At 35.3% G+C, this 25,105-nt stretch overlaps 1 protein-coding gene across 4 annotated transcripts; it reads right to left on the bottom strand.

The window, feature by feature from the left end:
* Positions 1–25,105, bottom strand: Ap1s2 (adaptor related protein complex 1 subunit sigma 2). 4 transcript variants are annotated; one of them, XM_055615713.1, is made up of 5 exons: positions 24,877–25,087; positions 22,654–22,832; positions 17,430–17,538; positions 16,149–16,286; positions 1–1,283 (listed from the first exon to the last, which is right to left on the bottom strand). In XM_055615713.1, the coding sequence occupies exons 2-5, from the start codon at positions 22,830–22,832 to the stop codon at positions 1,236–1,238; spliced, it is 474 nt and encodes a 157-aa protein (XP_055471688.1). In that variant the 5' UTR covers positions 24,877–25,087; the 3' UTR covers positions 1–1,235. The 4 variants fall into 4 exon arrangements, with proteins under 4 accessions (XP_055471688.1, XP_055471689.1, XP_055471686.1 ...); XM_055615714.1 differs by lacking the exon at positions 1–1,283 and adding an exon at positions 3,885–5,468 and having other exon boundaries at positions 24,877–25,093; XM_055615711.1 differs by lacking the exon at positions 1–1,283 and adding an exon at positions 13,539–14,072 and having other exon boundaries at positions 24,877–25,105.

The following is a 25,105-nucleotide window of genomic DNA, read 5'->3' as shown; positions in this document are numbered from 1 at the left end:
TGTTTGCAGAACATTTATTACAATTAATTGGTGAAGTGATAAGACAGTGTTCAGGTGGCTTGAAAGTTGTTCACAATCACAGCAAAGCTTACTCCAGCCTAGCATATACAAGGGAACGTAGAAATCAGGGAGATGTGTTCAGGTATGTTAGTATGTATAAAAGTGATGCCGAGCATTTATAGAGCTTGAAAAAATATAGGGCCAACCAATGCCATTTTGCTTCAGTCAACTCTCACTTTGCTATACGAAAGGTATCTTCTAAGTTTTCATAAGACTTCTTCGACAAGTAGGTAGTGACATAAAAGGAAAGGGAGAGGCTGTCAAGGCTGTAATACTTCTAACTGGAAGGAAGCAATAGGGAAGCAAAATAAATTTGGTTCTAATAAGCTTCCCAAAAGCCACATTCATGCTTAGATAATGACTTTATGTAACACTTTGTGAAGAGAGCAACATACTGTTATGAAGAATACCTGGTAATTAACAGTCCTACTTTATTTTCGGGCATTGAAAACAATTAACTACATGACTATAACCACTAAAATGTCACCTTAGGAGTCAAATGTTCCTTGACCTTAAAAATTAATGTGCTCAAGACTAGCAAAGTCTTTGTTCTTTGTCCCACTCATTCAGAATACTTAATGAATTTTGGTGTAAATCAGCATCATTCTGAGCTAGTCCTCTAAAAGTATCTATATTTCCTTTGTTTTAATGTATGCTGTGTCCAATTAGGGTCTTTGGTATAAATTTGGTAGTTTATATTTTTTGATAAACTTTCATTCATTTGATCTGTGATGTGTCAATTCCCTTTATTCTTATATATACTGAAATACTACTCTAGTCTTTGGTTTCATTGAACCAGGTTTCATAATAATTTAAGTTTCTTTTTTTAAGTACAATAGTAAATGTATTTTGCCAAATTGTTGGATATACATGTATATAGACATATTTTTATATATGCACATAATTATGAGACTGACCTTTAAACTTTAAAATTCCAGAAATGGTATGTTACTTTTTCTACATCTTTCTAATTCATATTTATGTCCCTTAATTTATCATTTAATTAACCAAAGTTCCCTTTAAAAAAAAATTGTGTAGGCCTGAATGAAGCAGCTTAGCAAAACACTAATACTGACAAGACATCATCTTACACCATTAGCTAACATGGACATGAGAGGCAGTGACCATCTACAGTGTGTGAAATGCCACAAGAAGTCATCAGCAAGGGAGGACAGTTATGTCAGTCCAATTTCTTCAAGAACACTACGTGGGGTTTCAGCTTCCTGTGGAGGGAAAATGTGAAACTCTGGTAAGCAGATAGAGGGAGAGAGGCTTAATATGAAAACTTCACATGAAGGACATGCTCATTTTAGAGAATAAAGAAGGCAATTCAGGGTCAGAGGAGCAATCTATTAGCAGCAGCCAGTAGTTTTCTGAGATTTGTGCCTACAACTTCAGAAGAATATTTTTAGCGTATACTAAATACCTAATTACTGACCAACGTGCTGGGCACCATTGCTATAACACAAAAAGCAATCAATCCCATTGTAAACTAACTAGCAATATATGAAATTACATACATAAAACATCCAAAATATTAAAATTCATGTCTTCCAAATAAAAAGTCCCCTTCCCACAAGTTTCTAGTGAATATCTAACACTTTCAATGTTCAGTGTTGTCACATGTTATCAAGAGAAATGTCTGCCTTGTGTAGTTCTTCCTTAACTGTCCAATGCAGTGCTTTAGAAACAGCCACCTTCCCATACCTCCCCTGGGCAACTATTGGCATGGTGGAGGTGACATACAGAGGAAACACCATGGAACAAAAAGCCTTTTTGTCTTAGTGTAAGAATGAATATTTGTTTTTAAATGTCAGACAAATCAGCCAAATCGGAAAGTAGTATTTCAAAATTTTGCAAACTGACTAATTTTGTACACTACAAAAATAAAAAAGGACCATGTAAGGTTAGAGGTTAGCTATTACTAGCAATTTTGTAATTAAAAAAAGCAACATTGTTACTTTAATAGATGAAAACAATGTAAGATTTTGTTATCCAGAATTAACTTACTTTTGCATCCTTATCATGAGACAGCACAAAATAAGGAAAAGAAAAATTATATTACATCAAGAATCCTTAAAATGTTAGATTGAATGGTAGGAAGTGCACCATACAGTGTAATTTTAAATGACTTAAAATCTATTGTTTTCATATTTGGAAAACAAAAATAGTAGCACTTACCTTCATGTGTCGAGAATTAGTTTAAGGCTCCATGTCTTATTTAAAGTGTTTCAAAAAATGTTAGCGGATGGTTATACAACTGAAATCTAAATGAAGGGATTTAGTATTTACAAATACTATAGCCAAAAATGTTCATAGAATGCCTGTTAGTATGCTTGTTTAGTAATGAAAAATGGCTGAAATCAGTTTTAGTGAAAAAGGGCATTTTTCCAGAAGGTAGTATAATCTATGAAGTCCACCTAACTTCAATCTAAGATCTAAGAAAGATGGAAGATAAAAGAGAAAGGTAAACACTGCCACAAGAATATAATCACCTAAATAGCAATGTAGCAAACTGGCATCAAAAGGTCTGATTTTGGTTTTTAAAGGTAAAGAGTATGGGGAAAAAAACAGGCTTGCTAAAAATTGAGAGTGTGAAGGCCTATGAACCATCTGAAGTATAAAATTTCTTTGGAATCCAATTTAACAAATTATAAGAAGGCATTTATTCCCCTCCAACAATTAGGAAGAACGGGGCCAGGCACAAGACAAACTTACTATTTTGTTTGGTGTGGCTTTTAGTAGTTAGGAACACATACTGAAGCATGAAAGAGGGAATAACAAGTTGTCTAGGGCTTGTGCTTGAGGACAGAAGTGAATATGACATTGATAACTGTTAGTGTTGAATGATATATTAAGGAATGTTCTGTATGGGGTTCTCTGCTTTTGTCTAGATGTTTTCTGCTTTAAAATGCTTGGCTTTCTTTAACCATTACATACACTGAGAGTGACACCTGAGTCACTCAACTCTTTCACACTGTAGGCTCAGAAGTGGTTAAAATGGTGAATTTTTTTAAATCACAATTTCAAAATGGAAAAATGAAAATATAAAATGTTATTTTAACAAAAAGGATGGAGAAGAAAAAGGTCATTCACATGAGACAAAGTATATATGAATTGAAAAGTTATTTCCATTTAATATTAAGTCATTTTAAAATTTCATGTAACCTTTAATATGTTAAAGGATCCCTAAACTAAATTCTATACAACTTATATTCTCAGTGTATCTAGATAAAAATAGCCCATAACTATTCTCTGGAGCTGATCAGATTTCTCCAAGGTGCTCACATTTTCTGGTCTGAAAAGAGTCATGTTGCTTTCTGAATATGCATTATTTAATAATATGTCCTTTCTAAGAATCTAGTTTAATTTATAAATTTTATTCCTTTAAGACTGGACAAGTTGAATTTTATACAAAATGTTTATAATAAAAAATGTAATTTTTACAAGTTCACACTGATATTGTAGCCCAAAATTATTTAGGGAAATCGTTAAAATAGAATGGTTGTTACCAGGTCCTTCCTTCAGTAAAAGAGAAATGGGGAAATGGTTGGCTAATGAGTTATGTAATTTCAGTTCTGAAAGATGAAAAAGTTCTGGAGATGTGTTGTACAACAATGTGAATATACTGGGCAGTACTGTAGGCTCAGAAATGGGTTAAATGGTGAATTCTATGTTATTTAAAAAAACAATTAAAAAATTACCTGGAGAAATGAAAATATGAAATGTTATTTTATCAAAAAGGATGGAGAAGAAAAAAGTCATTCACATGAGACAAAGTACATGCAATACTTTATTTTAGACATGCATGGAAAGCTATTTCAGAATCTGCTAATTTAAAGCAAGCAGCTGTACAGATACCCTCCCCCAAAGTGCAACATTTTGTTACAGCTCAGCATACAACATCCAAAACAAACAGGCATGAGACAATGCATATTTATGCAACATTAAAATGGAATGAACAACATGTAGGGTGGGAGGACGGGAAAAAAAATGGAAATGAAAGACCAATGTTTTAGGATGCTTCCGATGGTAATGGAGATAGCTGATTTGTATAGCTGCCTAATACTACATTTACTAAAACATTTTCACAGCTCTTTCAGTGGGAAACTGGTTTGGAGTCTTTTTGACATGTCCAATTTTTGTCTTTTGAGACAGGGACTCCCTAAGTAGTACGGTAGTAACTCATCTTTCTCCTGCCTTAGCCTTACAAGTGCTAGAGGACAGGCACGCACCACCATGCCTTTTAAGTTATTGTAAGTAACAATTTACTTAGACTTTAAACTCTGTAGACAATGAGTTATCTGGTATATTTTGTAGCACGTATAAAATTAATAATAAATGTTTTTAGTATTCCAAAATATACAACCATAGGTAATAGCACTGAGTGTTTAGAAGATGGCTTAATATATTAATTAAGAAGCTATTAACTAATGAAAACATAAAAGTTTGGATATTGAAAGTTTCAAAAGTGTTAGTGAACAACAGACATTTCAGGAAACTTGTATGGCTTAATGATAGTTTCTTTTTTGTTTTTTTTAAAATTTATTTATTATTTATACAGCAATCTTCCTGCATGTGAGCCAGCAGGCCAGAAGAGGGCACCAGATCTCATTGTAGATGGTTGTGAACTGCCATGTGGTTGCTGGGAATTGAACTCAGGACCTCTGGAAGAACAACCAGTATTCTTAACCTCTGAGCCATCTCTCCAGCCCTCCTGCTAGTTCTTAAAGGGACTATTTGACACTGCACAAATGTGGCTCAATAAATATTGGCACTACAGAATTTCTTGAAAATTGAATGTTTTAACCTTAGATCTTATAGAATTGTATAATTGATTTTTTTCTTATATTGCTTCAACATATACTTTAATGTGATACAGTAGAACATATTAGCTCATACAGACTGTAAGATAATCTTAGAGCTAAATAAAGCTTGGTTTTCTTCAACAATGGAAGAACAAACTATACTATTTATTGTGGTGCTACTAATTTTGCCTGAGTTTCTAACTGTATTTTCTTTGGTAAACATTTATGATTACCCTGGACTTTCTCTTATACTCTCACAAGGTTAATCACAGATGATTTACTAACAATAACTTGTATGAGTTCAGAATGTTAATCAAAACATTCACAAGTCATATTTTGTCAAGAAATCAGTAGTAGACAGAAATAAACTATATGTCAATATCACATACAGAATGAAAATAGGATTAGTAATGTGCACAGAAAAATACATTCAAAGGTACTAGCTCTAAGCTGCTACATTATCATTTTACAGGAGAATTAGTCACCAAGCTGAGGACAGTTTCTTTCATAAGTATATCAGTTCTCTATTTCCTCTGAAATTCTGCATAGCCGACGAGCAGTCATTTAGTACACAGGGACATTAAAATATTCATGGCGTGGCTACAAAAGAAATGCATATATTCTTACACACAGTTTACAAGTTGATGAAGACACAATCAAATTTTGAGAATGTTTAGTTCACAGTAAAGTTAACTACAGCATCAAGTTTGCTTTTGTTCTTTGGTCTGTGGCTGAACATTTACGTTCTTTTTTAAAGTTAAAAAATATTTTATGTGCATTAGTGTGGAGGTGTCAGAGCCCTTGGAATTGGTGTTACAGACAGTTGTGAGCTCCCAGGGGGTTGCTGGGAATTGAACTTGGGACACCGCTGGAAGAACAGGCAGTGCTCTTAAGCACTGAGCCTTCTCTTCAGCAACATTTACGTTCTTAAACAATGTCCAGTTCGGATTAATCTTTTTCAAGTTCATGGTATGTAACAGCAAACAAGATGACCTACATTCTACAGAAGCCTAATGCACTTACTGCTAATCTGAAAAGACTGCCAGCTTAAATCCATGCTAATTAGTGGCAAGTTCAGTTAGAATATTCCCCTTTCACCAGAGTGTTACATTCATTAGGGCCCTAGTACACTAAGGAAAGAGCCCAGAGTAAAAGCTTCCCCAAGAACAAGTTTAAGCTAGTCATCACATGGTATTGTTAAGAACCTATGAAAGCTTTTAATTGTTGATTTAGCTAAAAACATATGACTTTGAGGCTAAGGATTAATTTTTTTTGAAAGTCCTCAAAATGATTTTAAGGAATTCCCCAAATTTGTCAAATGTCTATTTCTACAAATATATCTAACAAGCAGATATTTTCACATCAAAAAATTGACAAAATAACCCAAAGTAGGGTCTTAAATGGACCTTACGGCATCACAGATGATTTTTGAGGTTCTAACTCTAAAATATTAGGCTATACAAGTTTTCCCTTTCCCCTTAAGAATAGTATAATGATAAAACAAGCAAGTAAAAAAGTATTAGTAACAAATGCCCAATGCCTCATTTCCTTATAGAAGCTTTCATTCTCAGTCTTTACCTGTACAAACAGGTTACTGATTTACTGTATTTAAGAATATTTTGTCAACGACTCTCCACATATCTTAATATTTTGTCTAAAGGTAAGTTATAATCCCAATTACGAGTTATTACAGGGAATTTTTTTTCTACAAAACATCAATTTAATGAAATAATAGGGCTGACTAGTGGTATTTAAATGCAATTAACTTTCCAAATAATGCCAAAATACAAATATAAAATTTGACAGAATTATAATTAAAACTGAATTCATATATCCTATTACATTTTGATGTATGTCTGTATTCCAGCGTGTATTCTAGTACGCTTTCTTAATACCCAGTGAGACTCTTGGTGTGATACATATTCTCTGTTTTCTGGAGAGAGAATGGGAATAGTTTAAGTCTTAAATAACTTTATACTTCCGTGCCAGTTCTGTGTCGTTATGTTACAGTTTTTAAACTTGATTTCTCAACAACTTTATATCATATCATATCATATCATATCATATCATATCATATCATATCATAAAAAGTTTTATGTCCATTGAAGGAGAAAGGTGGTTATCCAACAGGGCTGAAGATAATAAATTATAATAAAATTAAAGCAGGATAAAATGCAGTCATTCCTCCCTAGAGAAGACTTACAAGGATAAATAAATTCTACATGAACAATTTTGAAATGTGGCCACCCTAGGTATTGTCATCATTTTTTAACTAACAGGTTTGTTTTTTTACTCTGCTTTGGAAAGGAAAAGAGTTGATGATAATCCAAACTATTTGTGAAAGCCAAGGGTCCATACAATTGCACTGAAACAAGAAATTAGCACTTACCAATTGTCAAGACTATTCTTCATAGGAAGAAACCCCTTTTCACTGGAAAAGCATCCTTCAAGAAAAAAAGCCTCTAAAGTGCACAAAAATAAATGCTGGTATGTACAGTAAATGGTATCCTTTAACTACTTTTAGGATACTAGGAAATGTCCAGTTCAGACTGCTAACATCCGAAGAAGTTCTGGTATAAATAAGTGCTGTAATAACTACTTAACATTTAACGCTGGGTTTTTAGGTAAAAGATTTTACTATGTCTGTAATTGACCAAGATTATTTTCCCCCTCTCATTTGCAAAGATATATAGTAATTCAACATAAACGAATTTGTTCTTTATTGAATCAGTTACCAAGCCCCATACTTTGCTTGTTATTTCTTCTTCCCAGTCTCCTGGGAATGGTTCTCCTCTAGATGTCATTTTTTCCCCAAAGAAAATAAGAACTTTCTTAAGGTTGCTCATCTAACTCATGAAAAGATCTCCAGCATTACTCTGAGTGCCTTATAGCAAAGGAGACCTTTCTTACCTACAACCAGTACTTTTGATTTCGTTCCTATTTCCCCTTCCAATACAGTATACTTTCCCCTTTAGTCCTAATGGTCATCACCTTTTGCATGAGCCCCTTCTCAGTATACATGCTTTTGCAACTTTCCTCTATACTAAGAATAATTTTGTTCTCAAACTACAAAAGGACTGGATGTATTGTGGCATTTTAAGATATTAAACCCAGAAGACAGAAGTCAACTGTTTTCAAAACCACCTGTTTTCCTAAGAAAAGACAAGCCCTAGTACCATGAAATTTCCTAGATATTAAGTCACCATGCTAAGCATAGGACATGGCTCACAAGTTAAACTAATCAGAAAGCTTAAATACTGTTGAACTGAGAGATGCTTAAGATAAGCTAATAGTGTTAGATATCCAAGACTGAAAGGCTAATCTCCTGATTCTAGTTCAACGTGGTAAAATAAAATAATTATATTTAATGAAAAGCAAATATAAGGAAGTGTGATTTCATATTTATTACCTTACTGAAACTGTTTTTAAAGGTGCTTCTTCTAATGTTCACTGTATTATTAAATAGTGTATATTGTTCCATGTGTTAGAACACAGTGGTCTTTTTTTTATTGACCCTAACTGAATTCTGTGGCAAATACAAACTAACACTAAAAGTCTATTCTTTGGGTTAAAGTCCTAAAGGGCCATACAATATGCAAACCTACTAAGGTCTATTTTGAGCAATGATCTTTTAAAATAGAAGGAGTGAAAACAGTTTATAAGGCACCTTTTAGATGACAGGGCTCATGGTAAAGTTCTATTTTACGAGCATTTGTGAATGAATAAGAACAGCATAAGAATTACATGCCTAATTATTTATTATTTCAATTATATGTAGGCATATGTGCCTATATGTTATGTACATGAATGCAAGTTATTTCAATCATACGTAGGCATATGTACCTACATGTGGTTATGTACATGAATGCAAGTGCCCACAGGCCAGAGATGTCAGATCCCCTGGAGCTGGAGATACAGACAGTTGGTGCCTGTTGTGCCTAAGTATGTCTTAGGGACTAAAACGAGTCCTCTGGATGAACAGCAAGTGCTCTTAAGCATTGAAACATCTCTCCAGCCTCCAACTGATTTTCTTTAACATTAAGTGAGTAATGAGTAACAAGAGCTTTATGGCTGTTCCAGATGGTTAGTGTATAAAGTGGACAAAAGCTGATAGTTCGTTGCTCGATTTGCTGAACCTTTATTTTAGCAAATTCTAGTCAGGTTTTTACCATCTGCAGCACTACAGTGTGAACTCTCATTAAAACAGCAGCATTCTTCCACCAAAAAAACTTATAAAATAAGTAATATTAAAAATGCTTGTTTTTCTGGTCTGAAAAATGGAGGGAGGAGCTTTATGATAGTATCTTGCTCCTTGATCATTTATAATTTCATGTCTTGAGTATCTTTCCATATCACCACACAGAAATTTAATTTTATTTATTTGACAATTATGCTAGCAATTGCAGGTATGACTACTGTGTTGTAATTTTCTTCATTTGTTTCCCAGCAATGGACATTTGGGTAAATTCCAATGGCTTAGTATTATGCTGAGCCTATGTCTTGGTCCATATACATGCATACACATGTAAATATACATTTTTCAGTTGGATACAATTTTTGAATGTGCAACTAATTGGACAAAGGGTATAGTATACATTTCATCAGGAAATAGATATAAGACCAATCTTTAAAATGAAATACAAGCTGAAGTGTTTATAAGCAGTGACAAGAATGTGTCTTATTGTTACAAGAAGAAAAATTTTAAAAAGTGTTAGTTGGTATTTTAATTTGTTTTCCCTTGGTAAAGACTTTTTGTCCCTGACTTAGTCATGTCCTCTGCTCTTTCCTACTGGACTACTCATCTTCTTCTATTATTTTCTTAAAACAATAAGCTGAGTAACTTTTTAATTATATTTTACAAATGCTACTCTAAACCTGTTAATTATAAGATACTAAGGACAAATTACTTTCTCTGGCATCTAAATATACTTTCTAAGTAAAACAACAGAAAAATTAGACTAAAGAAATATTTTAAGCTTATTCTAGTGTAGATGTATTTGTCCTTAAACACCCTAAATTTAACCAGTTTTTTAAACAAACAATTTCTTAGAATCAGAAATTAAAACAAACTCTTCAAGACTAATAGGGTAAAGAAGAGAGTATATGTAAATTCAGGTCACTTTATTTTTCCTTTAAGAAATGATCACATTCTAAAGTGGATGAGGAAATCAGCAAAAATCTAATAGTGTTCTGCCTGCCTGTAGGGTAGATTCAATCTTCTTTCCACATAAAAACTCAATTACCTTAATAGATGTGAACAGATCTAGTTGTTGTTGAGAAAATTAGATTATTCTGTGACATCCCATAAGCTTTTCTGTGGGTTAGGTTCTAAAGGCAACCATAGATTATCTCCCCAGCTGCTAGTTATCAGGCAAAGATAATTTGTATGAATCACAGGGGTGATTTTTATAGCCATTTGTGTTAACGTGTTCTCACAATTTTAAAGTTTTCCCTACTCCTTTGCATTTCAAATTTTCAGCCATTATTTATACTGAACACTGCATATACTATTAAAGTGTAACAGTTTATAAATGAAAAATGAAATTTTTAGTTCAAGGTGTTAAATTAAGTCAGAGCTTTCTCAACTTGGATACAACTGATTTTGGGGGCTGGATAATTCTTTGGTGTGTGTGTTCTGTGCAGAATAGGGTATTTCCTAGTGTCCCTGTCTCTCCCTAGTAGATGCCACTCATAACACACTGCTTGGAAAACCAGGAACTCATCTAGGAATGCAGAGCCAACTGTACCTTTGAAGTGCAAGACTGCCCCACAAAAATCAATGAGTTAATTTAATTGGTGCTGCTTGGTGGGTAAGATTATACTCTAGTGTGTTGGCCTGTATTTACTAATTTTTTACTATGGGAATTAATTTTTTTTGGGGGGGGATTAATTTTTTAAAGCAACAAAGAAAACAAATTATAATGTCAGTAGAGAAATAACTCATCTAAAAATTTCATCAAGTACTATTTAATGAAAAAAACAAAACAAAACAAAACAAAAAAACCTGCCATTGACCACTCAGAATATGCTCTTAGCAAGTCCTAACTCTTGGATCATGAAATGATTTTTGAAGGTTAAGATTGGCATTAAAAAAAATAGAAGATAAAATTTGAGAGAGCAAAGTAAGAAATGAAAATATTCAATATTTTTTGTACTTTGTGTAACTGTGATATAAAACTGCATTATTATGGGTTCTAGTAAAAAATTCATTTCAGGATCAAATTTACAGTAATTGGCAATTTAAGTTATTACAATTTTTAATCATTATAAAAAGCCAAGTGGTGCTAGAGATACAGGTCTGTGGTAGAGGGCATGCTTAGGACACTATCCTGAGATCTATCCCCAAGCGCTGCAAAAACAAACAAGAAACAAAGATCTCAGACTAACCAGAGATGGTTCACCATGACTTAAAAAAGAAACAAGGGGGATGTTTTCAAAATTCCGAAGAATAACAAAAAAGAAAAAAATGCTGACTAAAACTACATAGAACAAAATGATTCCAACTTAAAACCACACGCCAGTGACACTAGTCCTAATTTTTGGTACTAAAAGCAAAGTTAGAGGTAGAGATTTATTCTGCCTGCTTCTGGATCGTCTATTTCAAGTATCAATAAAAAAAAAACCTCATTTCTCCAGAATCTCTTCTAGCAAACCCCAAACTACATCTAAAACACTCTTGCATTAATAACTATAGCCTTAACTTTTACACCCAATCAAAGAAAGAAGTTTAGGCTTAAAAGTTATAACATGAAAGAGTGGTGATTAGAGAGAACTACAAAGGGTTTTTGTCTTATTAAAGCAAATCATAAAAAAATTATAACAAAGTGTGTTTTGCTGATAAATGACAAAATTGTATATTTGAAAAGATCTATGGTTTTAAAACAATTTAAGATATTCTTGAGTTTCACTAGCATGCCTAAATATTCCTAACTAGCAAGGTTTAATTTTTTGAAAAACTTAAATCTTAATGTAATAAGATACTTTAAGAAATAGTTATTTGCTTAATGTTATTATGAACAACCTCATTTCTTTAAAGAAATCACTTTTTCTCCCAAGATTCTTGCCTTTCCATTTTTCTTCAGTCCCATAGTTAATTATTACTTTCACAAAGACATAGCATACTATTAAGATAGTTCATGCAGGCCTCAGCACTAAAACAAATCAATTGTAGCAGTGGAAATTCTCCATAGACTATCATGTTCTAGACAAGACAGATGAACATCTGCAAATCCAGTAACTCTATTCACAAAGTAGATCATCTTCAAGTAGAAGCAAATTCATGAGTACAGTGCTTGCTTTTGGCACCTCACTTTTTTCCATTTCATGGATTACCTTAGTGAGAAACAATACCAACAGCAAACAAAGCTCAAAAGAAAGAAATCCCCACGAATTTCAAAATGATGCTGTTAGTATAAGAAAGATAGGTTGACACATCTCAAAGCGCTAGTCAATACCATCATGCATGTACCGTTAGGGTTATATCAAGCCCGATGCCTACTATTTAACCATTTGATCTTCACAGATCAAGCAAGGACTTGAAATCATCTCACGTGCAACAGTCTCTGCATAGTGCCATTTTATCCATGCCACAAAAATGGTAAATTTAGTAGTTACCAATAAATAAGTTGGGGGTCAAAGGAACTAAAGTCTTAGACTGTTCTTTATCATAAGATATCCTCAGACAAACCTCCCCATTCTTCATTCTGGCTCTATAAAATTAAGGAGCAGAGAAAAGCTGGTAAGTGCCTGAGGTCACAGGGAAGAAAGCCATATTATAATTTCCTTTGTCATTATCAATATATGTGCTTATAAAATAAATTCAACTGCATCACTATCCCTCACCACCCAAAGATGAGATAGGTGCAGAGGGATATATGCTAAGCATTGTAAAGAATAACTATTAATCTCAGCATGACATATCTGAATTTAAAAATTACCGTTAGTAATAGTGGCATGTTGAGATGACATTGGTCAAATTCCAATGGTCAAATATTTAAAAAATCGAATAATAAGCCAGTTTCTGGGATTTCCTTCTCAAAGGTAATTATGAATTCAGGCAACCAAAAGGCATAAACACAGAACTGGTCTGCAAATGTCAAATATGAAATATACTATGAAATAACAATGGTTGCTAATATTTTGGCAGTTTGTTTTGTAGCATGGCAGCAAAAGAACACTGACTTTAGCCACTAACTATCGACCCTGTTTGTCCACAAAATGAAAGACATATAATATAAATTATATAAAAGCAAAATTTTAATAAATTTTCTGAAGAGCATTAAGAATAGAAATACATATTTCACAAATTATAAAAAGATCTAAATTCAGAATTATTCTAATCTGTATATATTCTTGATAAAGTTCATTGTTAATTCAAAATCATCTTAACATAGTACAAATATATTTTGACACTAGAAAATCACAGTACATAAAAATTACATTAAAATTAAGGTTTTTAAGTACTTTTGCTGCAAATTTTAGGATGCATTTAGCTAAAATAGCTATGCATAAAGTTTTAGAAAAAATAAGTTTCACAACACAAAGTCATTACTATATCTCAAACTCTAAGACCTAGAAAGCTATTATACACTAAGAATTTTGGTAAATATAACAAGAGACTTTTGAAAATACTGTCTATAAATCTACATATTCAATTAAACATTCTAACTACTGATGATGACAACAGTGAACATCCTTGAGCCTAAGAAGTAATAAATAGCACATACTGCTATAATGCTTTGTAACCTCCTCATAGGGTAAATACACACTATCAAGGAAACATGACATTGTTGTCCTAGTATAAAACAATTTTCCAGTATCATTTAAAAACTAACGTAGAATCAAGGAGCTATCAGTGCCCTAAGAATTACTCTCTAGGAACATATTAAAAGCAAAAACTGAATCTTAACAGCTTCAAAACTGTCCTGCAGAGATGGATGGACCAACAGAGGACCATACATGGAGAGGACCTAGACCCCCTGCTCAGAAGTAGCCCGTTGGCAGCTCAGTCTCCATGTGGATGGATCTCTGAGTGAGGGGAGCAGGGGCTGCCTCTATCATGAACTCAGTTGACTGCTCTCTGATCATTGGCCCCTGATGATGCAGCCTTGCCGGGCCATGGAGGAAGATGATCCAAGCAGTCCTGATGAGACTTATCAAGCTATTGGCCGATGGCAATAGTGGAGAATTCCCCATTTCAGTGGACTGGGGGAAGGGGAGGAGGGGAAGAGAGAGGGAAGGACTGGGAGAATTGAGGTAGGATGCTTCAATTGGGATGTGTAATGAATAAATTGTAAAAAAAATAAAAATAAAAAAGAGTTAACCAGAAAATTATGAAAGACTTAGTAGAAATACCAAGTCTGACAGAAGAGATATAGTTCTATAGTAATTAAACATTATTAAGACAAGACACAAATATGAAGAATTTTCAATTCCTAATCCTGGAGCCTAAATTCTGGTTAGTTTTATTTATTTTATTTTTATTTTTGGCAGGACCTCAGGTTATACTGGCTTCCCTCAAAACTTATTTTGTAGCCAAGACCTTAAATTCCTGATTCTCTGGTGCTACTTCCTAAGTGCTAAGATTCAGGCATACACCACCCTATCTGGTTTATGCTGAGCTGGGGACTGAACGCAGGATTTCATGCAAGCTAGGCAAACAATCTTCTGAGCTACATTCCCAGCTTGACCTAATCATTTGTTTTCTCTTAAGTTTGATTAGTAAACAACAAAAGGAGGTGCTAACTCTGTTCTGTTTTGTTTTTCAAGACAGGGTTTCTCTGTTTAGCCTTGGCTATCATAGACTCACTTCATAGACCAGGCTGACTTAGAATTCACAGAGATCTGCCTGCCTTTGTCTCCCAGAGTGCTGGGATTACAGGTATGCCTTAGCATACCTGATGTTAAAATTACAAACCTCCAAAATGACGTGTTTGCAATCAATTAATAAACCACCACAGCAAACTGTACACAAGGATAAAGGTCTGTGCTCATTTGACTACCAAACAGCAGATGGTATGAAGGCTGCCATTGAAATACTTCAGTGTTGCACTTACCAACATATTTTGTGACAGCTACATTACACATACAGTTCACTGTCTTGACTCTGGATGCTATCAAGACAACTGTAAGCAGGCTGTACAGCTCACATAGAGGAGCCCTAGGAGCACCCTCCATCACAAAGGTTAAAAGTAAAGAAATCATAAGAGAAAATTAGAGTTATTCTTTAAAGAAATGACTGACTATTCCTTTAAAGTGAGCCATTTCAGAAATACTAAAATATTTAATTTCAAGTCTGTTGTACTAATTTAAAAAATAATAAATATGTAATAGAGAAGAAAGTGTTAAAATAAACTAGGAACACAAATCTACTTTTAACACTGGTAAATGAACCTATGGGATACAAATATTCAATTATGTCAATATGTTTTACACACACACACACACACACACACACACACACACACACACACACACAAATACATACAGTTACCTTAATGAAAACACTGTTTTTTTCTTTACTAACCTATTTTCATGCTAAACTTTGTATAATGCAACAACTACAATTAGCTCTAAACCATAATTTAATTTGGTACCTAAGCATCAAACACATGATTAGCTCAGGATGCTGAAGGCAATTAGAAGGCAAAGGGGTTGCTATGGTTCTGGGGATATGGATGTTAAGACAGGAATATAATAGTTTTGACAGAACATGGTTAGTTATTTCAAAAGAACAAAGAGAAGCACAAATTCATTTTGAGTTAATTTTGTTAACACAAAGCCAGAGGGTTCTATAAAAAGTTAAATTAGAAAACACTAACATTTGCTTGGCTACATTTGCACTTAATGGACATGAAATGAAAATATGAACCAATTTGGAAAGGATATGCCATAATCTCACAGTCAACTCCTAATTATCCACACTAATGAAAATGGTGGGGGCATTTTAAGTAATTCCAAACAAAAGATGTTTTCAAATGATTGTTATTTTTGGCCAATTGTGTCCCCATTTTAATATATATATATATTTTTTTCATTTATTTAATTGAAGTAGTCTGCCTTCTAAGTCAGCCTGACTGAACAGGCCATCTCCACAGAAAACTGTCCATTCATAGATAACTGAGTTGATGTGACTGACACATATTCCAGTCAAACTGCATATGAACACTACATACCAAGCATGCTTTGAAGTGATTTCTGAAACTTGAAAGAATGAGTAGTGAGATTTCCCTAGCAAGAGCAAAACATGCTAGTTCCTTTTTGGGAGCTTAAGTAGCTTACCTCCTGCAGGAGATCGGCCTGCTCAATCGCTTTAAGGACATTTTTCTTGGATGTTTCCTGAACTTCTCCTCCCAAAAGAAATTCATCCAAAATAAAATAGGCCTTCTCAAAATTAAAGATGATATCAAGTTCACACACCTAAAAAGCAAAAACAAACAAATCAAGGCCTGTTAAAATGTAAGCCAAAGATACTTATTCACTACTGGGTAATGAATAAAATCTGACCAGATTGATTTGATCTTAATTCTTTTCAAAATGGAAGTCTTGCTGATTAAGCACCATTCATTTAAGAAAGCTTCTTAAAATTTTCAAATTTCAGGTACTTGACTATACAATGCCTACAAATAAGACCTGGCTCTGCACACTCCCTATGTAGTCAGCTTAATAATTTTCCACTCATAAAAACTGAATTTTAAATATATATTTCTTGAGTAATATGATTAAGCTGCTAACAATTCTGAATGCTATACTTCACTCTTCCAGAATGCTAACGTTAGCAATAGCACTCTTCTATTTCACATAAGTATGCAAAGGTATGTACTTTCATACGTGTGTGTATGTGTGTGTGTATGTGTGTGTGTGTGTGTGTGTGTACTGGTGTGCAAATGGGTGTTGTTCCTCAGGAGCCATCTCCCTGGTTTTTAGACACAGGGTCTCTTGTTGGGACCTAGGCCTCACAGACTACGCTAGGCTGGCTGGGCAGTGAGCTCCAGAGATCCCACTGTCTCCAGTACCCTGGGAATTAGAAACGAAAGCCAGGAGCTGGAGAGATGGCTCAGCATTTTTTTAATGCTGAGCACTGTCTGTTCTTCCAGGAGACTAAGTTTCAGCTCCCAGCACCTACATTATAGCTCACAACTACCTGTATTTCTACTTCCAGGGGATCTGACATCTTCTTTGGCTTTTCTTCACAGTAAGCATGCACTTGAAGCATGTAGGCAAAACACCCATACACACAGAATTTAAAAAGCAGTAGCAGCAACAACAGCAACAAGAACCAGCACTGGCTTTTTATGTGTATACTGGGAATTAAATTCAGGTTCTCATGGGTGGTAAGCACTTCACCAACTGAGCTATTTATCCAGCAACTTTATTTTCACTATTTTAAGACTTATTCTCACCAATATAAATTACATGGGTGCATTTGTGGGGCCAGACATTCTGAAAGTTGACTAGATGCACTGACAAGAAATAAGAGTCAGTCCTGTCCTCCCTTTATAGTTAGAATCCTCAAATAATAAACTTGTTAGAGACAAGATAAAAACTAAAACTACTACTCACACTGCCAAAATACTTGTCAAGTAATTCCACATAACGATGGATTATTTCCAGGGTAATCAGTTCATTGTCCTGATCCTCAATAGCACAGCAAAAATAGAGACTGGCATATCTGTAATGAAACAGAATTACAGAAAAAATGTTACTCCTATAATAATTTTTCTAAATATATTTCCATGTCCAGTTGTACATGTCCATATGCTTATTATAATAATGTTTATTCTTCTTTTAAAACAAATTCTTTTTCTCCTACATTACAAAAGTAACAAATGTACAAGGGAAATTTTAGAAAACACAGGCAAAAAGAAAAGAGAAAAAGAATTCAATCATGTTTCTTGGAGTAGTTGATCCTGCTCTTCTTCCTTTCATATTGCTTTCTGAGCATTTGAAAAATATAATTGAGCTGGTTTTCCTTAAGTTTACTTAATTAGAACCAAATATACAGTGCGATTGATTCAAGCTACAAGCAAACAGGAGAAAACAAGCTGTTAATATATATCCCAACTGAAGGGTTTACTAAAGATACTGTCAATGTTTTAGAACATGTTATTGAAGGATAATACATATACAGAACTCTCAACTCTGCAAACCTGTGGTTTCAGAGTAGATATTTCAATGAGAAAACACAGCACCATCTTTAACTTGAGCAAAGAACTTTCTCTTGTTTCCATCATAACCTTGTTTTGTTTATCTATTTAAAAAGCAAGGGCTATTCCAACTCTCCATCCTCCCTAATCCCTGCTCTTCAACAGCATCTGGAGAATTTGGCACAAATGATATAGGACACTGGTTCTCAACCTTCCAAATGCTGAAACATTTAATACAGTTCCTCATGGTGTGGTGACTCCCAACCATAAAATTAATTTTGCCACTACTTCGTAACTGTAATTTGATACTGTTATGAATCATAATGTAAGTATTTTTGAAGCTAGGTGTTTGCCAAAGGGGTTGTGATCCACAGGTTGGGAATCATTCATACAGGAGATTCTCTGAATTATGAAAACTAAAGGTTAAAGGAACTGTCATAAAAATGACAGACCAATTCAGATACAATTGTTTCTATGAACAGAATAACAATTCTGTTGCAGAGATTATTAATACTAAATTTGGAGTACGATTATTTTTAAACTTGTCTCATCGTGCTGTTAGGCATCCAGTATGGGCGCTATTTCTTCACTTCTTTATCCACAACATTGCCTCTTTGTTTACAAATAAACAATATTTAAACAACAATAATATTTAAAGGTCCTGAATTATACTAGTCGTGAATTTAAAAATGAGCATGACTGATGTGTCTAGGCACCAACCAAAAATACTTCAAAAGGGGGGGAAAAAAAACCTCCTACAGTATTTAATTTTAGTTTTTGTTTTTTATTTTCCTGTTATACTACAGGCTAAATCTGGGGCCTTATATACCATTTACTGCCAATTTCAGTCCTCTAAATGAACACTTCCCTAAGAGTGGGAGAGAAAGACAACAATTTAAGGAACCATCTCTTCCAGGTGAAAAGACAGCCATTAGCATGATAAGAACACCTGTTCAGAAATCTGGGGAAGGAAGAAAGAAAAGTACAAAGAGACTCACTGTAAATGAGACACTAAATGTTAGTGAAGGCTTTTACATATTTTACCATCTTAATCTTCACAACATCCTCACCAAGATATCATTATTACTTGCATTTACAGGAGACCCAAGCTTGAGTAACTAGCTCAGAACAGAAATTTGATCCTGGAGCTCAAATTTTCTATTAAAAACCGCAGCTGCGAACTGTATTAAAATAATCCTGCACCTGGCTAAAATTAAAATATGCTCAACGCAATATATTAAGAGCTATGAAGAAGGGAAAGAGGTTTAAAAAAGAGATTTAGTAAATGATTACCAAGAGAACGTGAAGAATACTCCCTATTTTTAGGAGTACTTTACAATTGATGCTTTACAATTCAATAATGAGCTCATTTTGTTCTCTTAGTACATATTTGTAAGTCTAAATCTGAAGTAAGATTAATAATAGACTAGAAAGAAGAGAGGTACGTTTAGTTATTTTTAGCATCATGGATTAGAGCTTACTCTAATTACTGGCACTCAACATCTGAAAGTGCCTATTCTTATATTCAAAACACATGACTTCTCTGCAGTCAGCTAAATACCAGCTGACTGTGCGTGAATGTAGCTAAACAATTCTCAATGCCCAGTAGTATGTCGTTAAAATTTCTTTTGTTAGTAAAGGAAATCAATAAGTATCCCTCAACAAATTCTCAAGGTAGTAACATGGGGATGCATTTTAAAATTAATTTTAAAAGACCTAAATTCAATTGCCTCTACTATGAAATGCTGCACAAATTAGGCATATAATGTTCTGTCTCTAAGGGATCTTCTGGAGCATTTATTTTAAAGATGAGGAAACAAAGACAAAACAACTTATACAAAGTCACAAAAATAGGTCATGGCACATGGGAACACAATGTAAGCCCTCAGATTTTCAGCCTGCCTTTTCACTATATTACCCCCAAACTTAGGGATGAATGTGGACAGGACAACTGAACGAAGATGACATAAAAAAACACATGCCAAGAGAAAGAGTGAAAGTGTTAAAGCAGAATTTATTAGGCGCTCAGTAGGAATTCTATGGCTTATAAGGTCTTATCTTCCAGCTGGAGCAGGGAAAACAAATCACCTCATAATAACAAAATACACGGTTACGTGGGAAGTAGATGAGGTTTTCTGCATGAAATGGAAGAAAGAAAAACAGTAAACATTCTGTCTTTTGTATATGAAACATCTCAATAAAGCTTTTTTGTTAAGTCCGCATTTTACTTGAAAAAACTTTGATCTAAATATCAGATCAAGTTGGAGTTTTCTTTTTATAATTTCTGAAAAAGGTAGGGAGATCAACAGGAACCGGCTGAGTAGGCAAGTGTATGTGGCTTCAACCTGCTGTTTTCGTTTTTAACTCTGAATTATTATTATTCACTGGCTTGTTCTCTTGCTAGGATTTTCAGCCTCCACACGGGGGACTCGTTTCACTATCTAGAAATAAGCTTAACCGCCTCACATCTTTTGTAAACCCCGTCCAGGAATCCAGAATCCACATCTATGGGTAGTCACAACCTCTTCTGTCCTTGCTGTTTCAATTTCTCTGTCTCTCCACCTTTGCCTCATTATATCAAAAGTTCTGTATTTACTCCACTGAGAATGTTATGGCAACAGGCAGTGCATGAAGTGCTCCCTGTAAGATTCTAAGACTTCTTCACTTTTACCGAACTTTGTGCAACACTTGGCAGTAATGTTCATACTCTCAAATCTCTCTGCCTCCCTGACTTTACTGACCTAACATCACTCCTTTCCTCCTCTGTCATTTCAATTTGCAGGCCCCCTCTTTGTCTCTTCCATCCTCACCTGAATGCTGGTTATCTAATACTTTATGTCTAACTTTCACCCTCAAATTCCACGTCTGTGCCTACCACATCCCATTAGAGAGCCAAGTGAGCAAATATGGCCATTTCAACTTGCCCTCAAATTAACTGAATTTCCCAGCTTACCTTTCATCCCATAAACCAAACTGTAGAAATGGAGGTAACTCCACTTCCTTTTTCCTGGGTAACAGGTCTTTTTGGCCTCACAGCTCCATATTCAATTACCATGCAGTCCCCTACTCATCCTGCAGGTGCCAGTCTCAGCCCCTTTCACTCTCCCAGCCATGGTTTTACTGCAATCATTTCAAAAATACAAATCTGATTTTTATGTCTTTCCATGACCATTTAAAACTATTGCCTCCACACTGAAGACTTAGGTTGTAGCCCTGTGCTCATCATATCACCTTGGGCCATGTGAAATGTGAACAATAACTGTTTTTCAAACCCAAGACCCATCTTTTGTGCAGAGAGCAGAGGCCAACTGAGACAGGTTACAGGATTCTTATTTCTGATTCCACAAAAGCAATTCTATTTCTCTTGTTTTATTCAAGATTCTATCCCTGGGAGAAAAGTTTGTGTGTGTATGTGTGTGTGTTCTAAGGCATCTTCCAGCTTTCAAATGCTATGATTTTTTGTATGATCTTTCTCAAGAGTACTAAGCCAAACATTGGATATGAAAATCACCCATACTGATGAAATTCACTATGGAAGAAAGAGAAGTCTAATGTGCTTAGAAGGGTCTCTATGTACTGTTAATCTCCATGTATTCCTCTGCTACCTCCTCCACCATAAAGCCCATCCATACTGGGAATGTAGTGATAGAAAATAAAAGAAAACTAGACTTGTCTCCACCTTCATTGCATTCCATACTGTTAGTTCTCTGCACACTCCCCATACAGGAAAATGTTTTATGTGAGGAAATGCTTTGATCTTAAATTCAGTAAATTACTCAAAAGGGATCAGAAATGGGAAAGAAATAAGAAAATATTCCCTCAGAAAACATTCTTTTAAGAAGAAATTATATGTCTTTTAAACTGATTAGAACAATCCTGAGAAAAGTTTTGGTTACCAACAAAATAAAGATGTGTAGCATTAAAGAAAATACTATGTAAAAAGCCAACCTACAAGTTATTTTGCACTAAAAAAAAAAAATCCATCCTTGGTAAAATTATATCTAAGCATAACTCATCCACAGTAGCAAGTCTATTTCAAATAATAAATACTACTAGCAAAGAGATCATATATATATATATTTATATATCATACACGTATGATATACATATGTATATATATCACACACACACAAAGTATTTAAACATCTGTATACTGAGATGGTCTATGTGTCCAGGATCCTTATAAGTAAGATTAATTCTGAAAATCAGAAAAAAGGAATGTCAACTATCAGTTATTACTTTGTAAATTTGCTGTAAGAAAGGATTATGTTACGGTTATCTATGCATGCCTGAATTTACCGAATTACTTAAACATTTAAAATATCCTATTTCCTCCTGTCCTGTAATGAATTCATTGAATTTTTCTAAAATTATGGTCAAGCATGAACAACTGTTTGTCTCTAATTATATAATTAATTTTAAATGATTTTCCCTGCTGCTATAATTTCAGCTTAAAGTAAGCAATCAAAACAGCAGATATTTATTTTTAAATAGAAAGTTTTCCTTTAAACTTATTTCATTGAAATATTTATTAATCCTTGATTATTGACATAAAGGTCAGCAATTTCCTCATTAGAAACAACCCTAATGTTTGACAGTATTTCACCTTTCTGATAATTAAAAAAAAAAAAAAAAGATACCTTTTATAAACAATCTTCAGATCTCTCCACTCAAGGAAGCTGCACATTTTAGGTTTCCTTGCTAAAACGGTTTGAACAAGTTCTCTTGTGATCTTCTTCTTCTCTTTGTCTGATAGTGGGACATACCATTTCTGCAGTCGCAGCTTTCCCTGACGACTAAAAAGCAACATAAACTGCATCTGTTAAAATAAATAAAATCAAGATTACAGACAATTACCTAGGATCAACAGTTAAGATCATGTGGTTTTCAGAGCCTTTTGGGGGACATAGTAAACACCCAGACAAATGATCAGTAAGCCATCACCATTTCTGTGCAGGTTACAATAGCAGGAAATTCTTTTGGAAACATCTTCTTACTATGTAGGTACGTGTGGAAGAGAATGTGTGGTGGTGAGCTGAAGCAAAAATTTTGAAGAACACGAACTCTGATAATTTAAGAAACAATTTCTACCTGTGCTACACACTTCACCACACTTCATGCCTCAAAAAGCAATTGTAGATGCCAGGTAGTCAATTTAGGTACATTTCTAGGAAAAAGAAGATGTACTATTTTTCACCCTGAGGCCATTCCAGTTCTAGGCAGAATTTCTTGCAGGCAAACTGCTGATCACTTAAAGCACTCTCTTTAATTTATGCTAGCTTATCTTAAGCAAATCAGAATATTAATCAAAAAGATCTCACAAATGTCATTTTTCTTAACAAAATCCTGATTTTGATATTTGCATTTCACTTTTATAAACTCCAACACAAAGAAGCATTCAAGAATTGAGTAAATGCACTGTTATGTAAAAGAGAATACAAGCCTTAAAACGCTTAACTAAAAGTTACTCATACTGAGATACTGCACAGGATACTTATTTAAAACAACATTTTGGAACATTGCACAGAATACTTCTTTTCAAACAATAAAAATACATTTGAATATACGCTGGATTCTCGTATGTTTATACTGAAGCTAATTTGTATGGATTTTCTTGGTATTTGCATGTCTGTTGGTCAGTCTACGTTTCCCAAGGCAGGTATTTTATAATTCAGGCTGTAAAAACAAGCTGTACTGTAAAGCTAGTTTGAAGGTAAAAATTCAGATAGGTGTTCTCTTTGAACCCTTTTAAGTTCCTTTAACAGTGACAGTGCAATAAGCCCTATCCCAAGGGAGAGTCTTAATATTCACCACACCACCTTGAATTTGAACACCAGGAGGAGGAATTTATGTAACTAATATAAAATCAAATTGGCTCTAAATTTCGACAGGAAATCCACCTCGCAATATCCCCAAAAGGCATCAAGAAAACATCCCGAAATTTATGGCGCAGACATTTAACTTTAATAAAGTTAAAATTAGATATTACCCCACACAACACTCTATATAATTCATGGATATTAAAGTGCCACCCAAACTGCTGAAGACAGCAGCCAAAGAGACTGGCAAGTAAAGCATCAACTGGACATTCAACGCAAACCGTTACCAGAACTTGGGGAAGGAGCCAATCGGTTTTCTTAAATCTTGATGAGCAAGAGGGTTTGTTAAAGACAGAGGTGTGCTCTAGGCTATCTGTAGTAGGGTCCAGTATCCGCCCTGCCACTTTGTAGAACGAAGAAACCACGCATTTTCCTTAAAGCAAATGATGTGCAGACATGGGACGAAACCCGTGGCACAAGTATTCCTTTTTTCCCTCGCTTTGATTTTGCCGCAAATCCTGGGACAACAATTTCTCCAGATTGGTATTAAAACAAAAACAAAACAAAAAACCAACAATGAGCGCAGCCTTTGAGTGGGCTCTAGTCCAGCATCCCTGGGGTCCCGCAGTCTCGGACGCCTCCCCTCCTCCCGGGACCACACTCCATCACTGCCCAAAGCCCTGGCGAGGTGACCGGCAAGAAGCTGAGCAAAGACAATGGCATCCGCTGGCCCGCCAGGGGCGCCAAGTCCTTGATCGTCGCCACCCCGGCCCCTCCCCAAAATGCCCCGCCAAACTTGAGGCGATCGGCGAACCACATGTGCCGCGGGGTCCCCGCGGAACCCAGGACCGGCCCCGGCATCACCTGCGCGCCGCAGAGTGGAGAGCTGGGCGCCACCGCCGCCAGAAGTGAGTTTCAGGGCGCGGCGCCCCAGGAGGACTCGGGGTGGGGTCGTCGGGACGCTCAGGGGGTGGCGGGGGGCGCGCCCGGCCATCTCTCCCCCTTGGCATCCCTGCCATCTCGGCGGACACCCTCAACACTTACGGCAGCGGCGGGCCGCGGACGCAGTGGAGCTTGGCCGGCGGCAGAAACTGAGGCTGCGGAGGCTGCTGAGGGGAAGCCCCCGTCGCCGTGCTGTTGAAGGGAAGCCGTGGTGCCTCGGGGAGGGGACCCGTCTGGTGGAGGGCAGGCTTAGGCAGCGAGGGTAGGGCGAGCCAACAGACCCCGCCCCGGAGGCTGGACGGAGGAGGAGCCCAGGCCGAGGCAAGCATAG

Source organism: Psammomys obesus, unplaced genomic scaffold, assembly GCF_907164565.1.
Source record: "Psammomys obesus unplaced genomic scaffold, mPsaObe1.curated_primary_1811, whole genome shotgun sequence".
Taxonomy (NCBI): domain Eukaryota; kingdom Metazoa; phylum Chordata; class Mammalia; order Rodentia; family Muridae; genus Psammomys; species Psammomys obesus.
This window is presented reverse-complemented; position numbering and strand designations above follow the sequence as displayed.